The following is a 19,364-nucleotide window of genomic DNA, read 5'->3' as shown; positions in this document are numbered from 1 at the left end:
TATATATATATAGGATCTTGAATCTTCATTTAATTCCTCTTTTAATTCATCTAATTCTTCTTTTACCGTCCCAGATGAGAAATTTGACATAACACAATACATTTAACACAACATGAACCCATTAATACATAAGAAACCTAAGTATCTGATGAGAAAAAAATGTCAGAAGTGTAAATGTCAGTCAGCTGACATTTTGGAACCACCGAACGTGTTGGTGCACCTTCACTTTCCTGCCCGGTTTGTTGCTTGACAGCTGTTATTCTAATCAAGGATGGAAACTTGACAAAACTGTTAGGAACAATATTTGTCTGGGAATGGCTCTAACTTCTACTTAAAGTTCATTTATCAACTTTAACTTGTAGAGTATTACCCAAACTGTGAAGTGGTGTTCATGGGCATGGCAAACATTCATTCCATCCGCAAGAGTTTCCAGTCTCTGCGATTGCTCTGCACACAGATGCCTGATCCAGCAAAGTGAGTACAGACCCTTATCTTACATTATGTGGATGGGTGGAGCACAGCTTTAGACAATTATACTTGGGTTTAATTTGATCCAAATCTTTCCAAATGAGCCGACTGTTAATTTCCCTGTTTATGCTAGTGAGTCAATATATTTACCAGAATTGAAACGACCGGTTTTGCAAAATTTTCATCTAACTATCCTCAAATAAGGTATTTCCTTATTAGTATCCTAAACCAATAGGACGGTGTTGTCTAAAGGCATTTTCTCTCATCGCAGCTGGCTGTCTGCCCTGGAGGGCACAAAGTGGCTGCAGCACCTGTCAGTGCTGCTCAAGTCGGCCTTGCTTGTTGTGAATGCTCTGGACAGGGACCACCGGCCTGTCTTGGTGCACTGCTCTGATGGCTGGGACCGCACGCCACAGATTGTGGCTCTCTCCAAGCTGCTGCTGGACCCCTACTACAGGACCATAGAGGTAGGACATCAAGGCAGGATTGTCACGCAGTGGCAACATGCCAGGGACTGGATGATCAGAGAAGGCTTCATGTCAGGATCTGCTTTAGTTACAGACAAAGCACCAGCTCTACCTTCTGTGGAGAGGTAGGAGTCAGATCTTGTGAAAGGGATTTTGAATAGGTTATGAAGTGAAAGTTATAGTTAATAATGTTGGACATTTCACATACAAGGCTCTTAAATGTAATAGTCATTTTTAAGCAGATAGGTATAATGATGAGATGTACAAGTGGATGCTAATTTCTTATGTATGGTCAGTGCTGCTCTTGTTAGCTTTGGACAAGCCTAACTTTTTTGGGGGGGGAACTTCCTTTTGTTTCTGTAGGGTTTCCAAGTTCTGGTGGAGACGGAGTGGCTGGATTTTGGCCACAAGTTTGCAGACCGCTGTGGCCATGGAGAAAACTCGGACGACTTGAACGAGCGCTGTCCCGTGTTCCTCCAGTGGTTAGACTGTGTGCATCAGCTGCAGAGACAGTTTCCTTGCTCCTTTGAGTTCAATGAAGCTTTTCTGGTACGCTCCTTCTAACCAGAGGGGATATAATGTGTAGACAATTAAGACCAAGTTTAAAGCTTTTATTTTCCTCTTGCAGCCAGTAGAAATTCACAATGTCCCATTTGGTGTTTACTGAATGATTGTCTCCCCCTAGTGGTGGTACCCTTGTAGTTTATAAACATGAATTATTAGGGGGAAAACCTTGTTTAATTTGATTTAAACTGTAGTTGATTGGCAAATAAGACTTTTTTTTAATGGACTGGAACTTTTTCTAAATGATTAGAGATCTGGAAAGCAAAGAAAGTGTCCACAGATACCTACCATCCAGCCAGATCTTTAAACCTTTCCCTTCGAGGAGGAGGTTTCAAACTATTGAATGTAATGTGATGCTGTCTGCTTCCACAATAGCTCCTATCTACAGGCCATTATGCACCTCAGTTTTTAGATCTTGAATGTTGCATCGATTAAATAACATGTACTGTTTATATTTCTGTAAGTGTATTATATTTTTGTTTGTGCTTGTTTTTTTTAATCTGTGCTGTACTGGAACAAATTCCAGTCGGCTTTGTTGAGTAGTGAATTGAGCCAGTTGAGATTGGTGTATGTCTCGGACTGACTGTGCCCTGCTTCGTGCGCAGGTGAAGCTGGTGCAGCACACCTACTCGTGCCTGTTTGGGACTTTTCTGTGTAACAGTGTCAAGGAAAGGGAGGACCGCCACATCCACGAGAGAACCTGCTCTGTGTGGTCCCTGCTACGCCCTGCCAACCGAGCTTTCCGCAACATGCTCTACTCGTCCCACTCTGAAACGGTGCGGCTGCTCTCTGGGTTTTCCCCGTGTAAATGTTTTTATGTGGATTTGCATGTAAACGACATCGTGGCAGTCGATGCCAAACGCAAAGTTAGGCCTGTGCTTTGTCGCGATCTGCAAGACTATCTTCATGGTAATCGGGGCACTGGGACCGAACAGGCGTCGTGATGTTTTGCTGAGCTTGAGAATCTGAATAAGGAGGTTTCATGTTGAATTTGGTAGATGTTTAAAGATGTGATCTAGAAAGGATTTTCTGAATATGATTTCTTATTGTTCTTGACTGAATGTTGGGTCTGGTTGATCTCTTCAGAACAAATGTGGGCACTTTGTCAGGAAGGATCCTTAATGTAACTATTTGCATGGCCATTTCTGATCAGGATCAAACCTTTCGGATTCTTTGATCTGTATCATTGTTGTCACATTTACGTTCACTCAGGTCAGATAAACAGATTCCTGTTTCTGTGACAATATGCATGGTTAGCGTTAGTGTATGTGAAGTGCTCGGGTAGATTGGACCTTGGTTACCTACTACCTCAAGTTGCTGAAACAAATACAGCCCAAAAGAGGAAGTACACACCAAGTATCACGAGAAGCTGCTATAAAAAGCTTTAAGTATTGCTCTATTTTTATAATGACTGCTTTATATTTATAGGTCTAAGGTCCTGAGAAACCATTTTGATTTGATATACTAGTTTTTTATCATTTTAAATCTGTCCATACCGTTTCAAACGGGATCAGATGGGAGTGTAAATATACTTAACAACTACCCTGCTGTAATTGCACCTGTTTATTGACTTTTTTTGTGATTAAAAGTTCTTGGCGGGGTGTGAATTGCTTGTCGTTTTATAATGGCTTTAGTGAAAATTTAAAAGGCATATTTGTGTACACCAGCTATCTTTACAGGGGCATTTTCTAACACTCAAGGAATATTTTGGTTCTTTCTTGCATGTATTAAGTGACATCTAGTTTGGTCATGATGTTTTACCGCTGAATAGCACTGGAGCCTAATATGTCTTGCTGCCGCCCCCCCCAGGTGCTACACCCAGTGTGTCATGTTCGCAACTTGATGCTATGGAGTGCAGTTTACCTCCCAAACTCTTCCCCCACCACACCCTCTGATGAGTCCTGTGCACCTTACCCTGCCCCTGGAAGCAATCCAGAGGATCAGCCACTGGGCAGGTGAGCCTCCAGCCCTGACTCCACCACTGTGAAGTAAGATGAACCCAGATTGTGGGAACGGGGGGGTTAAGTGCTGTGATTGAATGCATGCATATCAACTGTTACTGTGCTTTCAAGCCCTAAGTGTTTATTGGTTCAGTTCAGTGCATTCGCTCAGGGTCCAATTGATTGGTTTGGTTTTTGAGATTCCTACTTTGAAAAAACCTAATTGATAGAATTGTGTTTGTGCTGCTTAAAATGAGTATTCATTACACTGGAACTTGCAGTGCAGCAGAACATGTGCAGCATTTGACAAGTATTGTAAGATCAAAACATTTTTTGTTTATTCAGTATGCTGTCATTTCTGTAACTATTTCAAGTGGAAATGCCAATTACTAGAACCTAGTCAAGTCTTGAATTATATAATGGGGAGCTGTAAGATTAAGATTTTTTTTAATTGCATAATCTGTGCCATTGCAGCCAGTTCTGCAAGGTATGAATGTTCGTCTTTATGTACGGAAAGTGGTATAAATGCAGCTTAAATGAAATCCAACCTTAACATTTTAAAAACAAGATCTTACATACCTTCTACTGTTGGTGTTATTTAATGTTCTGCTTCTACTTATGATTGCTGAAGGTGTGTGCCCTCCTAAATAAGGAATTAGTATTGAAAATGAATGCAATGCACATACCTATAAAACTAATCATTTTCCGGATCCCACAGGTGAATAAAGATCTCTTCAAAATTAAGTCTTTTTTTGATTTACACTGGATTTAAAAGACTCTCACAGGCTACAAAGGGTGTAAATGTACACTTCTCCACCCAGTTCTTTTTGTAGTTGACATTGTTCTGATGTATATCATCAGAATATAATTCAAGAATATAAATTAATCTGTACTCAGTGTTTTGCCAAAAATGAAAAATATAACCATGTAATCCAGTAAGAGCCTCCAGTTCGTAGCATTGCGCTTTCTTTATTCTGAAGTTCTCTTTCTGAATATACAGTAGCACAATGCAGCATCTCATTTCACTGCTTTAGAGAATGTGTGGTGAAACATTGCCTATGAAACAGAGCTGGTGGTATGGGAAATGTATGTTCATGTCCCAGGTTAACGGAATTAACTACAGTGTGAAAAACAGTTAATATTTATTTTACAGCTACTAGCAGAATAACTCATACTATTAATACCAGTATTTCGTGATACTTTAGAGATTTAAATTCTGTGTAATATGAATTGGTAACTACATACTGTAGAATAGATAGAATAAAAAATTAAATGCTTAAAATATCTGACTTCATAGCAACCTTATGAAGAATCCAGTTATTTTTTTTATAATCAAAGTTATTTTCTGTGTACTTTTTCCATGCAAGACTTCCGAAGACTAGATCCTTCGACAATCTGCCAAGCGCCTGTGAAGCTGGAGGCTGCCCAGCCCCCAACCGGCGCTCAAGTGACCCCAGCTTAAATGATAAGTGGCAGGACCACAGGCGATCCCTGGAGATCAACATTGGGGTGGGGCCTGATGGTGCCACTGTCCAGGACCAAGAGGCCAGAGTTAATAACCTACAAGAGCCGGGTCACCAAGGAGGCAGTCCTGATGGAGAGGCGGAGGAAGGGGAGGAGTCGGTGGGGGGGAGTGTGTTGGGGGTGGATCTTAAAGACCGTGAAGCCAAGTGGGTGCAGCAATTGGTGGATGAGAACAAAGAGGAAGCTGAGCTTTCAGTGGCTGTTGGGGTGGCTGAGGGGCAGATGGAGAACATCCTTCAGGAAGCAACAAAAGAAGAAACTGGAATAGAAGATGCCCAGAGAGAACTAAATAGCAGTGCTCCAGGGGACTCTGCAACACTGCCTACAAATGTAGAACCCCTGCCAGCTGTCCCTGTCTCGGATGGCAAAGAGGGCATTGAATCACTGGAGGAAAAGGTGGAGTACACGACTGTCCATCTCTCCCAGGAACTACAGGAGCTTCCTGCCTCTGATGTTCACAAACTGCCCGATGTAAGTAGTGTTGTGTTTAGGACTATGGCCAATGGATACAGTCAAACTTGCTTGGGTGACCAGGGTGTTAAAGAGAGTCGTGGCACCTCTCCCCAGCCGAGCTCACCTCTGTCCCTCCCCCTGGATCGGCCAGATGACAGGACTTCACTAATGGAGAGCTCCACAGAGACTCTGACAGAGGAGGTGGCTCGGCAGGACGTTTCGGGGCCGTCGTCTGCCTGCTCGCTTTCTAATCTGCCTAATGAAGTTGAGTGCCTAGTACCTTGTCCCAAAGGAGAGGCTGGGTGGGAGGCTGAAGCTGAGCGAGGCACCCCAAAGACTTCGAATGTCAGCAAGCGGCCTTCTCTCAGTGCCTTGCACCCTGTTCCTCCTGAGGTCAGCAGAGATGGAGCCATCTGCAATGGTGATGTCTCTGATGGGGATCCTTGCGGGCCACAGCCGCCAAGGCACAATGGGGAAAGGGCTCCCTTAAGCCGGCAGGTGTCTGCGGCAAGCTGCGGCTCCTTAAACCTACACCCGCGTGGCAGCTGCAGCATGGGCTCCCAGCACAGGTGTCTACACGCACTCTTGGGCCGCCCGCCGCCCAGCCCAGAGCAGCCGGCCCGCAGTCACCTTGACGACGACGGGCTGACGCTCTACAATGACATCATACAGCAGCGACTGCGGCAGATCGAAGCTGGACACCAGATGGAGGTGGAGACGCTGAAGAAACAAGTCCAGGAACTGTGGAGCCGGCTAGAGAGCCAACACCTCAATAACTCCCTCAGGATAAATGGGGAGATGGGGGATGAAGTGGTAAGATGCACTTGGTGGGTTTGGATTCTAGAGCGGGTCTCAAATAGGGGGGAGGAAATTTAGATTTGATGTTCTGCAGCTTTTAAAGTCCCTCAAGTGGATAAATACCAGTCCAGGTTATTTTATTTACCCAGCCTGGATTGTCACACAGAGAAAATGGTTTCCAGAAACAAAAGCTGAATTGAGAACTTCAGTGCTCTTGGCAGATTTCCTTGCTTTCTATTAATTAAGCTGAAGTGGAAACAGTGATGGTGAGTCGGAAAGTTTAAGGTAAACATCCAAGCCTATTCAAGTGAATGACTAAGTCAGAACTTTTCCCTGGATTTTTAGAAATTAATTTGCTTGGGGGAAAAGTGCAAAGAAATCGATGTGATCTAGTTGTAGCGCTATGCATGTTAAGTTCTTGATGTGTGATTTTCAGCTTGCAGTTCTTTTTGTGAAACCCTGTCTGTGTTCCAGACCTCAATCCCGGACTCCGAGTGTAACCTTGATCCGAACTGCCTGTCTCGCTGCAGCACTGAGCTGTTCTCGGAGGCCAGCTGGGAGCAAGTGGACAAACAGGACACAGAGGTGAGTAATCTTTGCCACAAAACCTTCAGAACATGGATACGTAGTTGCAAACGTCTTGTTTCCCTTTTAGATTTGTTTGTCATTAACAGTTATGGTAACCATTTAATGGCTTATCCTAGTGAGTTGCTTAAAATATTCCAAGCAGAATACGTGATCTAATCTAGAATGCTCTAGATGGCAATATTTGTAACTCCCAATGCAGACAGAAGTATCCCCTAAATTTTGATCACAGTCACTAGGAAGCATCTTTCAAAAGACGGCAATCTGTTTTAATGTATATTGAGACAAGTTCACGATGAGTTGTGTTAAATCTTTCTAACTTCCGCAATTGAAATCAAAAGCTCAAAGAAAGTTAAGATATTTGCGTCATCAGCCTCAAGGTAGCACCTTGGCGGCCAACAGCAGGAAGTCGCTGTGAAGTGCCTCTAATCTTTAATGGGATTGTACTGTAGACATTTCCTTAAATTCAGTATGAGTCAGAAATCTAAGGTCTGTCTTACACTGTTCTTCTACACTTTACCCAGTCATTAAGCAGTCTTGTTGTGGGGGGGTGTTTTCAGGAAATGCTTTGAAGGAGGAAAAAGGTTGAAAGTTGAAGAAGTAAAAGGTTTCAATGCAAGTTGAGAAAGCAGTGATAGTGATTAGTGGGCGACAAGTGTCGTTAGAGTAGATGTTTGCCTTTGCAGGTCACGCGGTGGTACCCTGACCACCTGGCTGCCCAGTGCTACGGATGTGAGAGCAGGTTCTGGCTGGCTACCAGGAAACATCACTGCCGGTGAGGAGCCTTGCGCTCTCGTCTACACTCCCAGGCTTGGTTTCCAGCTTCTCGTAACTGTGGCGTGTTGAAACCAGACGCTCAGAGCGGCGATGGGCTAAATGACCTCATCACGTTTAACTTTTCTTATCGCAGTCCAGCAGGTTTTCTGGGTAATTAAGAACTTGGGGAAAAGCGTCCGCAACCTGTTTGGTTACTGAGAATACAATGTGATGAAAACCCTGTCTTATTGCTGATCAGTTTTAAACAAGATATGTTTAATTAATTGGCTGTTCCTTTCCTAAGTTAATAAATTGAAGTACTTAAGGGAAGTGGAATATCTATGGGACTATGGGTCTTAGTAAGTGCTGGGAGGAAGTCAGAATAGTCTTCATTGGATCTGGTGAAGTCAGACTATAGCTGAATCTGAGAATTGCAAGATCATGCTGATCTGCCCTTCCTGTTCTATACGAGATCTCCTGATGTGCTTTACATTTTTTGGTGGTGAATAGGGGGAGCCTATTGGACTGTTTTCTGTAGTAAATTAAAAACCTTCAGTTTAAAATTGGTGTTTTCGGAAGTGAACTCTTGTGTTATCTTCCAAAATAAAAGGAAATAGTTCAGCAGGGTGTCCATAGTAGAAATGAAAATGTTGGTGAAGTTAAGATATTTCCAAGGGGAAACTTTTTTTTTAACCACAATTACCATGCATGTCTATACTACTTTCTAAAGAACTCTTTTGATCTTCCTGTTAGCAGGAGGTGCCAGATCTGTGCACTTGAATTTTGATTAAATAAAGCTGTGAAAGGGGCACGCTAGTATGGGTGGGGAAATAAAGGTTAGAGTTGTAATCTTCCAAAACCTGTCATTTTATTTATACAATAAAGAGATTTTGTCCTTCAGTTCTAAATTAAAAAAATGTACAGTGCTAATTAATGGTTACGTTGAAGAGGATACATAAGGTTCTTCTGTGCTCTTTCATATTGTAATAAACATTAACTTTCATTTTTTTATGTTCACCACAAGTTGTTGAATTTGTTTTCCATCCTTTTAAAAGTAAAACAATATCCACCAAGAGGTTTTTGTATGGTCACTTGTTTTCTGTTCTGGTTTACCACATCCTTTGTTTCTCTTGCTGCCTGGTTGTTTGGTTTTGCTGGGCCTGGGTTGGGTAAAATGCTGAATGAATGTGTCCCTTGCAAGAAGTTGTTTGGTTGCTCATAGGGAAAGAGGTAAGCTAAGCAAGGTGGTTTAAGCATTGAAGCAGAATGCCTTCTCGTTAATTATCTTATGCCTACATTTTAATGATCAGAGATAGTATAATGTAAATGGTGAAATCTGCGTTTTTCTGCTTTATAATGAAAATATAGACATTTGCTGCAGATAATTAAGATTAACTTGTAGCAATACACTACGGAGATGTCTGTCTGGTGTTTATCCAACTCTGAGGCATGTGCTTGTCTCATGCTTGATGGGAATGGGCTTGAGACTGAACAGAGAATGTTCATCTGAAATTGAACAGTGTAGCAGTGAAAGGTAAAATAATCTGGCACACCTTTATAAAAGCCATTTTTTTTTTCCACATTTCTCAGTTTGTCATTGGAGTTATTGCTGGTCTTAATTGAGCCGTAAAGGCTGGAGACATGGGATCTTAGCTTGTCTGTGCCAGATAGGGATAGGGTGGAAGAAACGTACTGCAGGCTGCCCGCTAGCCCTGCAGTGGGCACTCTTGTAAGGCCAGTGTTTTCCCAGCCCAGGCCCTTCTCTCTGACTTGTGTTCCTTTCTCCACTGTCTCCCCTCTACTTTGCAGGGACAGGGAGCCTGTTGATGAAGCCTGGTGAGAAACTGTTCAACAGTCCTCTCTGTCTCTTTTCATATCATTTATGTTCATGCATTTCTTTTATTTTATTTTCTTTCTAACTTTTTTGGTCTCCCTGTGTTCAATTAACCTGTTATGTTGAAACATGTCAATTGTTTATCACTCACACAAGTCTATCCCAAGCTTTTTTTAAAGGAAGGATCTATAGGAAGAGTCGTAAGAAATCTGCACTGATATGGGCATTGTTTCTATGTTCAAAACTTAGAAAAAAATATGCCGGTTTAAATTAGTTGCCTTGACTGCACGTCGGTTTATGGGGTGTTTAAATGTCCTAAACCACTGCTATTCAGACCATTACTGTAGAACGAGTTACATCTGACGTGTTGATGGCTTCTAAAAAATCTGACAATGAAAAGGAGTAGAGGTCAGATGACTCTTTGGGGGGAAAAAAAAATATTTTCATAAATATCCATTTTCGCCTGTGCTGTCAGTCAGGGAGCATCCAAATGAAACTCTCCCTACTCTGGACCAATGCAGGTGAGAAAAGAACTGACATTTTCATAGTGTGCTGGCAAATTTATTATGAGGGATTTGGTTTTAGTTATTGAGACAGATGCATCTTGTATGTTGACATCCTCCAGAATTGTGACCTGGAACACCTTTTGTAAATGTAACCCAGGAAATAATGCACATAAGTATCCAGAACGAGCTACCCAGAAATAGCTGAATGAGATCCTCAGATCAATAAACCACCGGCACCCAGTCAAACAGGATAACACAAATGCCCTCTTTATTGGGCCTATTTTCTATTTTGCGGTATTTCAAGTTGATGAAGGCATTCGACCTTTTAACTGCATTCTGTTAGACAGAACTGTTATCCTCGTCATTCTCGCTCATTTTTCCATTACTGAACAATGGTGAGAGTTCTGCTCCTGGGCTGCGTACCTTTTACGTACCAGTGCTTCATGTTGTCTTAACTGCAGACTTGTATTGCACACCTCAAGCTACAGAACCAAACTTAGACCAATTGATTTAAATCTAGCAGTGAATTATTACATGGGGGAAATCCCATTTTGTGTTTCTAGACTAAAAACTGCAGACAATAAGTTGGCTTATTTTTTCTTTTCATATGAATGATTTAACATTCAGATAGTGTTTTCATGCAAATGATAACTGGGTTGTGGCTGTATTCAATGAATAATATCATTTAACTAGCCCTTGTGCTGGGGGATCTGGGGGTTACCATACATAATCAACTGATCCTCTTTTACATGAAGCACTGGGCAAGAAGAAATATGTATATTGCTTATTGCAGGGTTTTTGGAATTGAATTGACCACAAATTGTTCCGGTTTATGGTTGATTTTGATCACATTAAGTTAATTCTAAGTAGTTACAGGTTGGATTTCTCTACCAGTGAAAGCAAAGGTTTGCCTTTTTATGCATGTGCATGACTTTCCATTTTGTCTTGAATGTTTTGCTGTTCTGCATGCTTTAGGAAAACTATCCCATACGGTAGCAGTGCTGTAACAAGGTTACCCCTTTTGGGAAGTACTGGATACAGCAGGCTCATGATGCTCTTAACGTTGAGAAAGTACACTCCTCTTGTTAAGAGTGGGCTGGATTGGGCCCATCCACCTGTGCTCTCCATGTTTGCACAGCAAATAGTTCTGTAATGGTTGATAAGCTGTGACAACAAATGATTTTGATAATATTCTATCCTCAATTTTTTATCACCTGTTGTATTTGTGTTCATATCCTGCACAGCTTTTATGCAAGAAACATGCAGAAATTATTTGTGGAAAATTTTTAAAAGGATCACCTCAATGCACTTATTTGGCTCTAGAACTTGGCATTTAAATAGTAATTGATTTTTGTTCTTCTGCTTCCCTTTGTAGGCATGGGATTAAAATGATTTCTTTAAAATCAAAGCAGTTAATTGTTAATTTTAACGATGTAAGTACATTTAATCACCCCTGAGCAGGTGGTACAGAAAACATTACTTGAGACCCTGTGGGATTCTGGACACTTGATCTGTAGATTAATTGCTACAGCAAACTGTCAGTTTTAACCTACAATACAGTACAAGTAGATAAATGTATATTGTATGCATTGGATGGTCTTGTGGCCTTTCTTCTTCACTCGGGTTTAGAACAGTTGTAGCACAACAATTTGTGTCTCTTCTGTCATGATATATAGCTGGCTAAAATTCCAGCTATCCTTGCTGTGGGATATAGTTTGTGTTGAAAGTGTCCTGAACTCCATGTGGTCAACATAAACAAAAACTGTGCTGTTCATCGAATCATCTTGTAGACTGTTGAAGATGAGAGCAATCTCTTGTTCATTGTAGATGGGTGCGTGCACTGTTTTAATTTAGCCCATGCCCCAAACGATTGGGGATTTTATCTCCTGCAGCCATGCATACTTTTTAATCAATCAAGATAGACTGAGGAACTATTTAAAGTCTAAACGAAGTGCATGAGTAAATGTTCAAGCTTCATTCTCCGACAGTGGCAAATTCAGCTCAATTGAACGGAGACTGCCCAGCAGGATGTCTTGTATTACATTATCTGAACTAGACAATATTGTCAAGTAAGCCAGCGCAAATCTTTAAACGGCGGCTTTTCTTTCTTTTTTTTTTTTGGCCTGTGTAGGAACTGTGGCAATGTGTTCTGCTCCACCTGCTGCGATCAGAAGATCCCGGTCCCCAGTCAGCAGTTGTTTGAGCCCAGTCGCGTGTGCAAGACCTGCTACAGTGGCCTGCAGCTCGGCAGCCCTCCCCTGGACATGGAGCTGGAGAAGCCCATCACTGCCAGCTCCAACTAGAGACCTGCACAAGGTGGTGGCCGCAGCTGGGAGGAAAGAATGGACAGAAGTGGCTAATGTTCTGTGTTGAGACACGCTTTACAATGGGACTATGGAGTCGGTGATAATCTAGGATTTTTAATATCTGTGGAGTGTGTGTATATATGTACAATTTTCATGCTTGTGTATGAAAATTTGATACATATAGCCACATTCTTGTAAAGTGAGGTAAAAAAAGACGATGTGTGGAAAGGGGTTAAGCACTTTGGATTTTGTGTGCGTGAACGTGCACAGAACTGCTGGAAGTGTTACAGGGGCTGGTTCCTCCTTTGATGATCTAAAGTGATGGCAGTCAAGACAAGGCAACCCTTTTCACTGCTGAAGTGGGTGAGGTGGGAGCTCCTTTCATGACGTAATAGACCGCTCAATCAGAGTGAATGAGGCTTTTTTTTTTTACAATCCTTTCAGGCAAGCTTCTAAGCACCTTTTATCTCCCAGTGCATTTTTTTTTTTTAGAAAGTCTTGGAGTGCGTGGTGCTTTCCCATTAACGTTTTGCTTTCAGCTTCAGAAAGAGCTTTGTTGGTCTGGGGTGGTTTGACTTGGGTTAAAACTGCTGGATTGGCTGAGCTCTTGGAGGGCATTGAAAGAAAGTCATTGGGGGAAGTAAACTCAAGGTAATAGTGTATGAAAGGACCTGTTGTGCTTAAGAAATAAAAAAAAAAGTAGTTGCCTATGCCCCTCATGCAATCTTCTTGATTGGTTTTTGTGAAAATGATGCTACATTGATGCTGCAGCAGATTTGTCTTCAGAGGTGTATATATATTGAACCAGGCCTGTTAGATCTGCTGTCCTCTTAGCTCAGGGAATGTAACAACAGAAAAGAACAGAAACCTTACCGCTTGGGTTCTTCCAGACTGAAACAACACAAGCCAGCATGTTCCAGACTTTTCCACCTTCCACAGCAAGAGGCATCCGACTGTTACGGAAGATTGCGGATCAGATTGAATTGACTAGTTTCGATTGTGGGCATCCGAGTAGAGGTCGGTAAATCTGAGAGCAATTCCTTATCAAGTAAATGCCTTAGATTTGCATTTGCTGCTGTACTCGAGTTTAGTGTGGGTCTTGACCACCCTCTAACAAACGGAAAGTCCTGTATTTTCTTGGCAGGGGAAAACAGCCTTATTGCATTAATAATAGTAGGTAGGGCCAATAAATGCATCAAGTCTACCCATTTTCAAACAAAACTGATGTTAACCTACATTTCCTAAAAGATTAGTACTTGCACATTTTCACACCAGTGTGGCCTCTGTGGTACACCACAGATTTCAGTTTGCATAGTAAATTGAATATTTTCATTTAATGTCATATTATTGTGCCCCGAAGGATACTTCAATATCCTGTTTCAGGAATAACAGATGAAACAATGTGGCACTTTTGCATTAATTTAGGCAGCAGAATTTGAATTCAGGTCTTGGCGGGAGTATTAGACAGTATTTCAGGAACAGCTGTCAGCCAATCAGGGTGAGCTAACATTGCGTATGTGTCAAAGAAGAGATGTAATTCACATTGGATTCTGCATGTTTGAGGTTTTTAAGGTTATGTTGGGTCTTTCAGCATTCTTGCTCCTACCTCTCCTGGTAGTCACTGTGTTGTCACAGACTGGAAGAACCTGCAGCGGTAGGCAGTATTGGATATTTGTAATTGCATTAATCCCCACCCTTCCCCAGACAAATCACTTAAACAAGCACCTTATTTCAGTTCATCTTAGTAGTACCTTCTCCTGCTTAAGGGCCATTTTGGAGAGTTGGTAGAACTTGTGTGTTTTGTACAAAATAGATAATATATTTAATTTGAATAATAAATGTACTTTTCAATAGTGATTTTTGATTTGTCACAATTTTTTTTTATTTCTCTGCCAATGGAGACTAAGTTTTGCAGGGTAGGGGCTACTGATCTGGGACTGCGTTCACAGTTTCGTCAAGTCATAGGTAAAAAGCTTTGAAAACAAGGGTATCCTGTAGCAATATGGCAGTGCTGTATGAACATGTCTTCATTCCTTTATGCTTTTGAAAGCTTGTATTTATTTTTATTTTCCAAGATTGTGGCAGACTAGTCAAGAAACTTCTGCGGAGAGATGCAGGAGTGATCTTTGAAGCTGATTGAATAAATATTCTGTGCGCTGAATATCAATGACCTAAGAGGAATATCATAAAATGCTCACAGTTCATTTATCTATAATGTAGTGTTATTTCCTTTGAGTTCTGAATGCTAAGATAAATTTCTGTAATCCACAAAACATTTTGTTTAAAGTTTCATTGTGATCTAGAGAATCAATGCACATGATCTCAAATTCTAAGGACAATGGATAGCATAATGCAGGATTTGGACAGCTTAAATAGATTTTCCTGTAATATTCAAGGTCGTATTCCAAGACCATTTTTATAGCCATAAGCCTTTGAACTACTGAGTGGCTTATTCCTCAAAACGTAAAGCAACAGATTTGTTTGCTTTGGATGAAATGCTATTAAAGTATAGGTCTCTCCACCTCGTGAAAACATCTTGGCAATCACCTGGATGATATAGTAATTATCAGGGCATGCAATCAGTATTCAGTGTTGTGAGTGCACTTGGGGACTGCAGGCAGGAATTTGAATTACTTGCAAAAATTGATGTGGGTTTTTATTTTTAAGGGCTTAATTCCATTTCACCTGAAGGGGTTTAGACCTGCTTTCTACATTGGCACTTGAGTTAAACAGCTTGGATTTTTTTCAAATGATCAGAGGACATCTGCAGTGGGTGGAATGCTTGGCTGTAACTTCCTTTTATCGTGGTATTGTGTACCAAGGTTTTTGGTTGTGAATATTCACGTGACATGCTTTTAAACTTACAAGCCAATTCAGTTTCTTAGTTAAAATTCTGACTTTTTCCGTTTTATGAAACTAGGTGACCCGCTTTTCAGTTTACATCACAGCTATTTACCATCGGAAACTACAGGTGGCACTGCTCACTAATCCCAGAATCCTGCTGAATACACATTTTGGTCCTATGGCATACCTGTTTGGCAAAGAATGGCCTTTTTGTAGTTGTTTATTTTTCTGTGGTAGTAAATAAAAGAACCAAATATTCTTTTTGGCATCAGGAAAGTGTAATGAGCATATTTTTTTAAGTCATTAGTTAATATTAATCATCCAAAACCCAGAGGACAGAATATTTAAGTATATTGGGATCCAGAGAAAATTCAGTTGGATGTATTCATTTACAATGTATTTTGCTTTTACAGCCCATTTTTTAAATAAAAAATAGACTTGGTGTCACAAAACAAAAGTTTAAAACCATTCACACATTTTAGCATCTCCTAAATACAACACCTTAAAAGCTATCGCTTCTGTTTTCTTTTTTCTAGTGACAACCTAGAAATTGGGAAGTTCATTTAGCGCAGCTGTAAAGTCTTTATGAATGTAGGCCGGCGATTGCTAAATGCTGATTAAATAGGTATAGGTAGCTGGACACTGAAAGCATGTGAAAAACCTTATCTGTACCTTACAGTTACATGGGTTAGTGTTTTCAGACAGGTTGGTAAGTTGCTTAGGTTTTTTAAGTGAATTGTAAAAGAACTTATTCCATTTAGGCACTTATCACTATTTCATCTTCTGTGGTGCCCGATTGATAGAGATCCTTTTCAACTGCTCCTTTTATTGGACCTCTCTGCAGATCGACTGTCTGAATACTGCCTTCTACAAAACCTGTTACATGTGCATAGCAGTAGTGATTGACCTAGTGACTACTGGCCAGGCGCCCAATAAACTAAAATCCTTTGCGTTTTGGAAGAACGCCTGCCCAGTCTGACTTTTTTCAGAGCACTGAGAAAAGGGATGAGTGAGAGATACTGTTAAAGATGAATTGTGGAATATATCGAGAATACAGCATGCCTTTGCATTAAGCTTTTAAAGGGTATTGTGTATTTTGTCATTTTCTACCCCGAAAAAAAAGAGCGCTTGGGACCTGACCTCCACTGATTGAATCGACCTTATGTTTCCAAAAGGGGTAATTAACATTTGTTTTCTTTTCTGTTTCTGCGCTGTGGAGGTGAGGCTCTCCACCCCGCCAGCCTTCTCAGAACTGTGCAAGCACAATCATTCTGATTTTTCACATCACTGCCCAGCAGGGGCTGTTAAGGCCTAGAAGTGTAGTCATGTTTCATGTAGGTTTTTAAATGGGTTTGGGAGGAGTGTGAGGATGTAAAACCTGTGAAATACTGTATGGGCCTTTTTATTTCTTCTGTTTCACACAAGCAGAGTTGACATAATGGCAGTATTTGAATTTGCCGCTAGTGCTGATCATTATTGTAGAATCTGCTGGTGCCTGAAGGAAGTCTTTTGCACTTTGCACTAATTGGAAATCTACTCCATCAAGTCCAAGCAAGGATGAAAATTTGATGAGTGGACCAATAACCTTTGCAGTCTTGTTTTAGTGTAGCAGGTTTATATCCAGCTAATGGACTATGGATGATCTCTAACCTTTTTTTTTTACTAGCTGCTTTTTATTGATGCTGTATTTCATCCACACTTGCCAAACAAAAGAGATGAATAATATCAGTGCTAGCCTTTCTCCTTACATAAGTATGCGGTTTTACTCAGTGCTATATACCCCTGTGAAGACGCATGTGGTTTAAAATTGTTGCACTGCTAAACAAAAATTGTCCGTAATACCTGCTCAGAAATAAAATTCCACAAGTGAGACGTTGACCATAATCAAACATCTGGAAGCACCACACATGCATTTCTGCCCTGAGCAAGAACATGGAATGAGTTATAGACTGGGTGAATGTTTTGCTTAAAAATGATAATGTTAGTTTTTATTCACACTTCTAGGTATTCCTTTAAGTAAAATCCATCAGAAAAAAATTATAATAACATTCTTTTCTTTGAAAATGCAATGAAAGCTTAGTGAGGTTTTCCTGTGGTCTAACAGAAGGTTGCACATGAAAGGCTCTCAGTATTACCTATGCATCTCAATGGTTAAAACCAGAGAGGTTCCTGAAGACTGCTGGGAAATGGCTAGAAAATACACAAAACTCTGGTTTGACCACTTAGCCACTGTTCTGCACATTCTGCACAGGCTCATAGTGTAGTAACCTTTACAGGAAGAAGGTACGATTAGACACATGCCCCCCCAACAACTATAAATCCAAAGACTAGAGGTGGAGGTCTTTAATTCAAAGTATCATTGTGAGGCTACAAAGAGTCAAACTTTGCTTTGTGTTGCTTGCATGAACGTTCATGGACTGAACTGATTAGAAGGAGAGAACCCCCTTCTGAGTGCAAAACCCAAAAGGGAGAAGCTTCACAAACTACACCACCAATTGGAACCATGCCTCATGGTCAGATGAAAGAAAAGCTTGGCTTTTTGGAAATGCTCATCCCTGTTTGGTGTAAAAATAAACTGAAGCTCATGTTAAGAAACCATGTGTGCCCATTGTGAAATAGGACAGGGGTCTGTTATGTTTTGAAGTTGTTTTGTATTGGCTGTACAATTAAATTCCAGAAGGCAGTTCACGAAAGGAGACCAAAGTGGCTGGAGCTACAGCTCTCCCTAGAGGAATGATCAAAACCTACCTTCAGCATTACCAGAATCTCCTACCACACTACAGGTAGTGTCTTATCTGTGCATTCCCTGCCAGAGCAGGATTTATGAAATGCTTACTACAAGAGTGTGAACGAATGTGAGCGTTCTGGATACTAAAATTATGTACGACAACTATCTCTCTGTTCTGTGCAATGCTTTTAAGACTACCGAATGACTATTCAGCAGGGCATTAATCAGTAAATCTTTGTTATAGATGCTTTTTATTCCTTTCAACATGGTTATGAATAATTCTGGATTGCACTGTATGTGCTCCAATACAATATCCTCTTCTCTATCCTGTAGATCACAGGGCATTCAGTCAGTGTCTGAAGATTATTAGGACCAGGGCTGGAGATGTCTGAAGTTTCATCAGTTGAATGAGTTTCATGGTGCTGTTATAGGTGGTGGGAAGGAGGTTGGATACACCTGTTAGTGTGCAACATACCTATGCATAGTGATCAAGAAGCAGATGTCTGCTAAAAAGTAGACTGTGCCCCTTACCTTTTAAGAAAGCACTTCAAGTTGGTCAAAACTGAACAACAGGAACAGAGGAGCAGAAACATGGAAGCAGCTGTGTTCTTGGGTGGATGGGCATTATCAATTCAGCGCAAACACCCAGGTCATTCTGAGAAATGGGAAGGAAACAAATATTGGTGCAAAATAAATGTTAGCAAGAAGTAGTTACCTGTTAGAAAAGGAGCGACTTCAAAAGCTGATTGCCTGAGGAGGTGCTGTTTGTCACGAGGAAAGCTGCTTTTCGGTGGGAGTTGCACAAGATGTGTGAGCAGGGGGCAGTTACATGCTGGGAGAGAGCCTTGGGAGTTTTCTTTTTTTGTGCAGCATGTGGCTCTCGAGTCTGGCTCCATCTCTTCCTGTGTTTTATTGGATGATTGACATGTAGCGATGCTCCAGTTTTCCCAAGCGGCAGTCCTGGTGCGTTTCCAAAAAATCAAATCACGACTGTGACCTGGAAGGGTCTTTGAAGAGAGACTGTAGCCAGGCTGTTAAGATACGGGTTACTGGACTGGGATCATAATTGTGCTTTTTTTCCCCCTTTTCTTGTTTTCAACACACTTAAGTTCTCACGTCTCTTTCTTTGTATAAGAGGAACTTGTAGCTGTACATAGCTGTTTTCCTGTAACACAAGGAAGTGCTCCTTGCTCAGTATAAATATTTTGTTTTGTTGAATTTATTTTAAAAAAAATGTTGTAGAGATCAAAACAGTTGGAATAAAGTTTAGCATCTGTATGTTGCATTTGCTAACTCTGTATTGTCTCCTCATGTTTTTGTGTTCTGTTTTTTGTACCATGTAATGGATTTAATTTTGATAATTAAAGCCACTGTCCTGGCTATAATCTTTAACAGTGGTTCTTTCCAGTGTATGTACAGTAAGAACCTCACGTATATCAGTGAGAATGGAGATTAATTCACTTCTCATCAGTTTCATTATTAGTAGTATTATTTATTAAACCATGGTCAGGCCTATAGAGCAGTGCATTTTAAGACTGCTTTCAGTTTTACTTTTCATGTAGTTTAACCAAATTATAGTTTAAAACTTTAA

At 40.9% G+C, this 19,364-nt stretch overlaps 1 protein-coding gene across 7 annotated transcripts in view; it reads left to right on the top strand.

Annotated features, from left to right (window-relative positions):
* Positions 1-19,071, top strand: part of mtmr3 (myotubularin related protein 3) — a 34,402-nt gene extending 15,331 nt beyond the window's left edge. For 4 of the 7 annotated variants that reach the window (XM_015366068.2, XM_069181973.1, XM_069181974.1 and 1 more), the window contains 10 exons: positions 363-474; positions 740-935; positions 1,299-1,484; positions 2,105-2,275; positions 3,309-3,454; positions 4,807-6,229; positions 6,689-6,799; positions 7,486-7,574; positions 9,365-9,391; positions 12,027-19,071. In XM_015366068.2, coding sequence (XP_015221554.2) covers positions 363-474; positions 740-935; positions 1,299-1,484; positions 2,105-2,275; positions 3,309-3,454; positions 4,807-6,229; positions 6,689-6,799; positions 7,486-7,574; positions 9,365-9,391; positions 12,027-12,198 — 2,633 coding nt within the window. In that variant the 3' untranslated portion in view covers positions 12,199-19,071. Of the gene's footprint in view, positions 1-362; positions 475-739; positions 936-1,298; positions 1,485-2,104; positions 2,276-3,308; positions 3,455-4,806; positions 6,230-6,688; positions 6,800-7,485; positions 7,575-9,364; positions 9,392-11,270; positions 11,329-12,026 lie in introns of all 7 variants that reach the window. The other 3 variants (XM_015366074.2, XM_069181976.1, XM_069181977.1) reach the window with 2 other exon arrangements.
* The last annotated feature ends 293 nt before the right edge of the window (positions 19,072-19,364 follow it).

The sequence above is a fragment of the Lepisosteus oculatus genome, chromosome 22 (assembly GCF_040954835.1).
Source record: "Lepisosteus oculatus isolate fLepOcu1 chromosome 22, fLepOcu1.hap2, whole genome shotgun sequence".
Lineage (NCBI taxonomy): Eukaryota > Metazoa > Chordata > Actinopteri > Semionotiformes > Lepisosteidae > Lepisosteus > Lepisosteus oculatus.
Note: the sequence above shows the minus strand (reverse complement) of the source record. Positions and strands in the feature narration are given on the sequence as shown.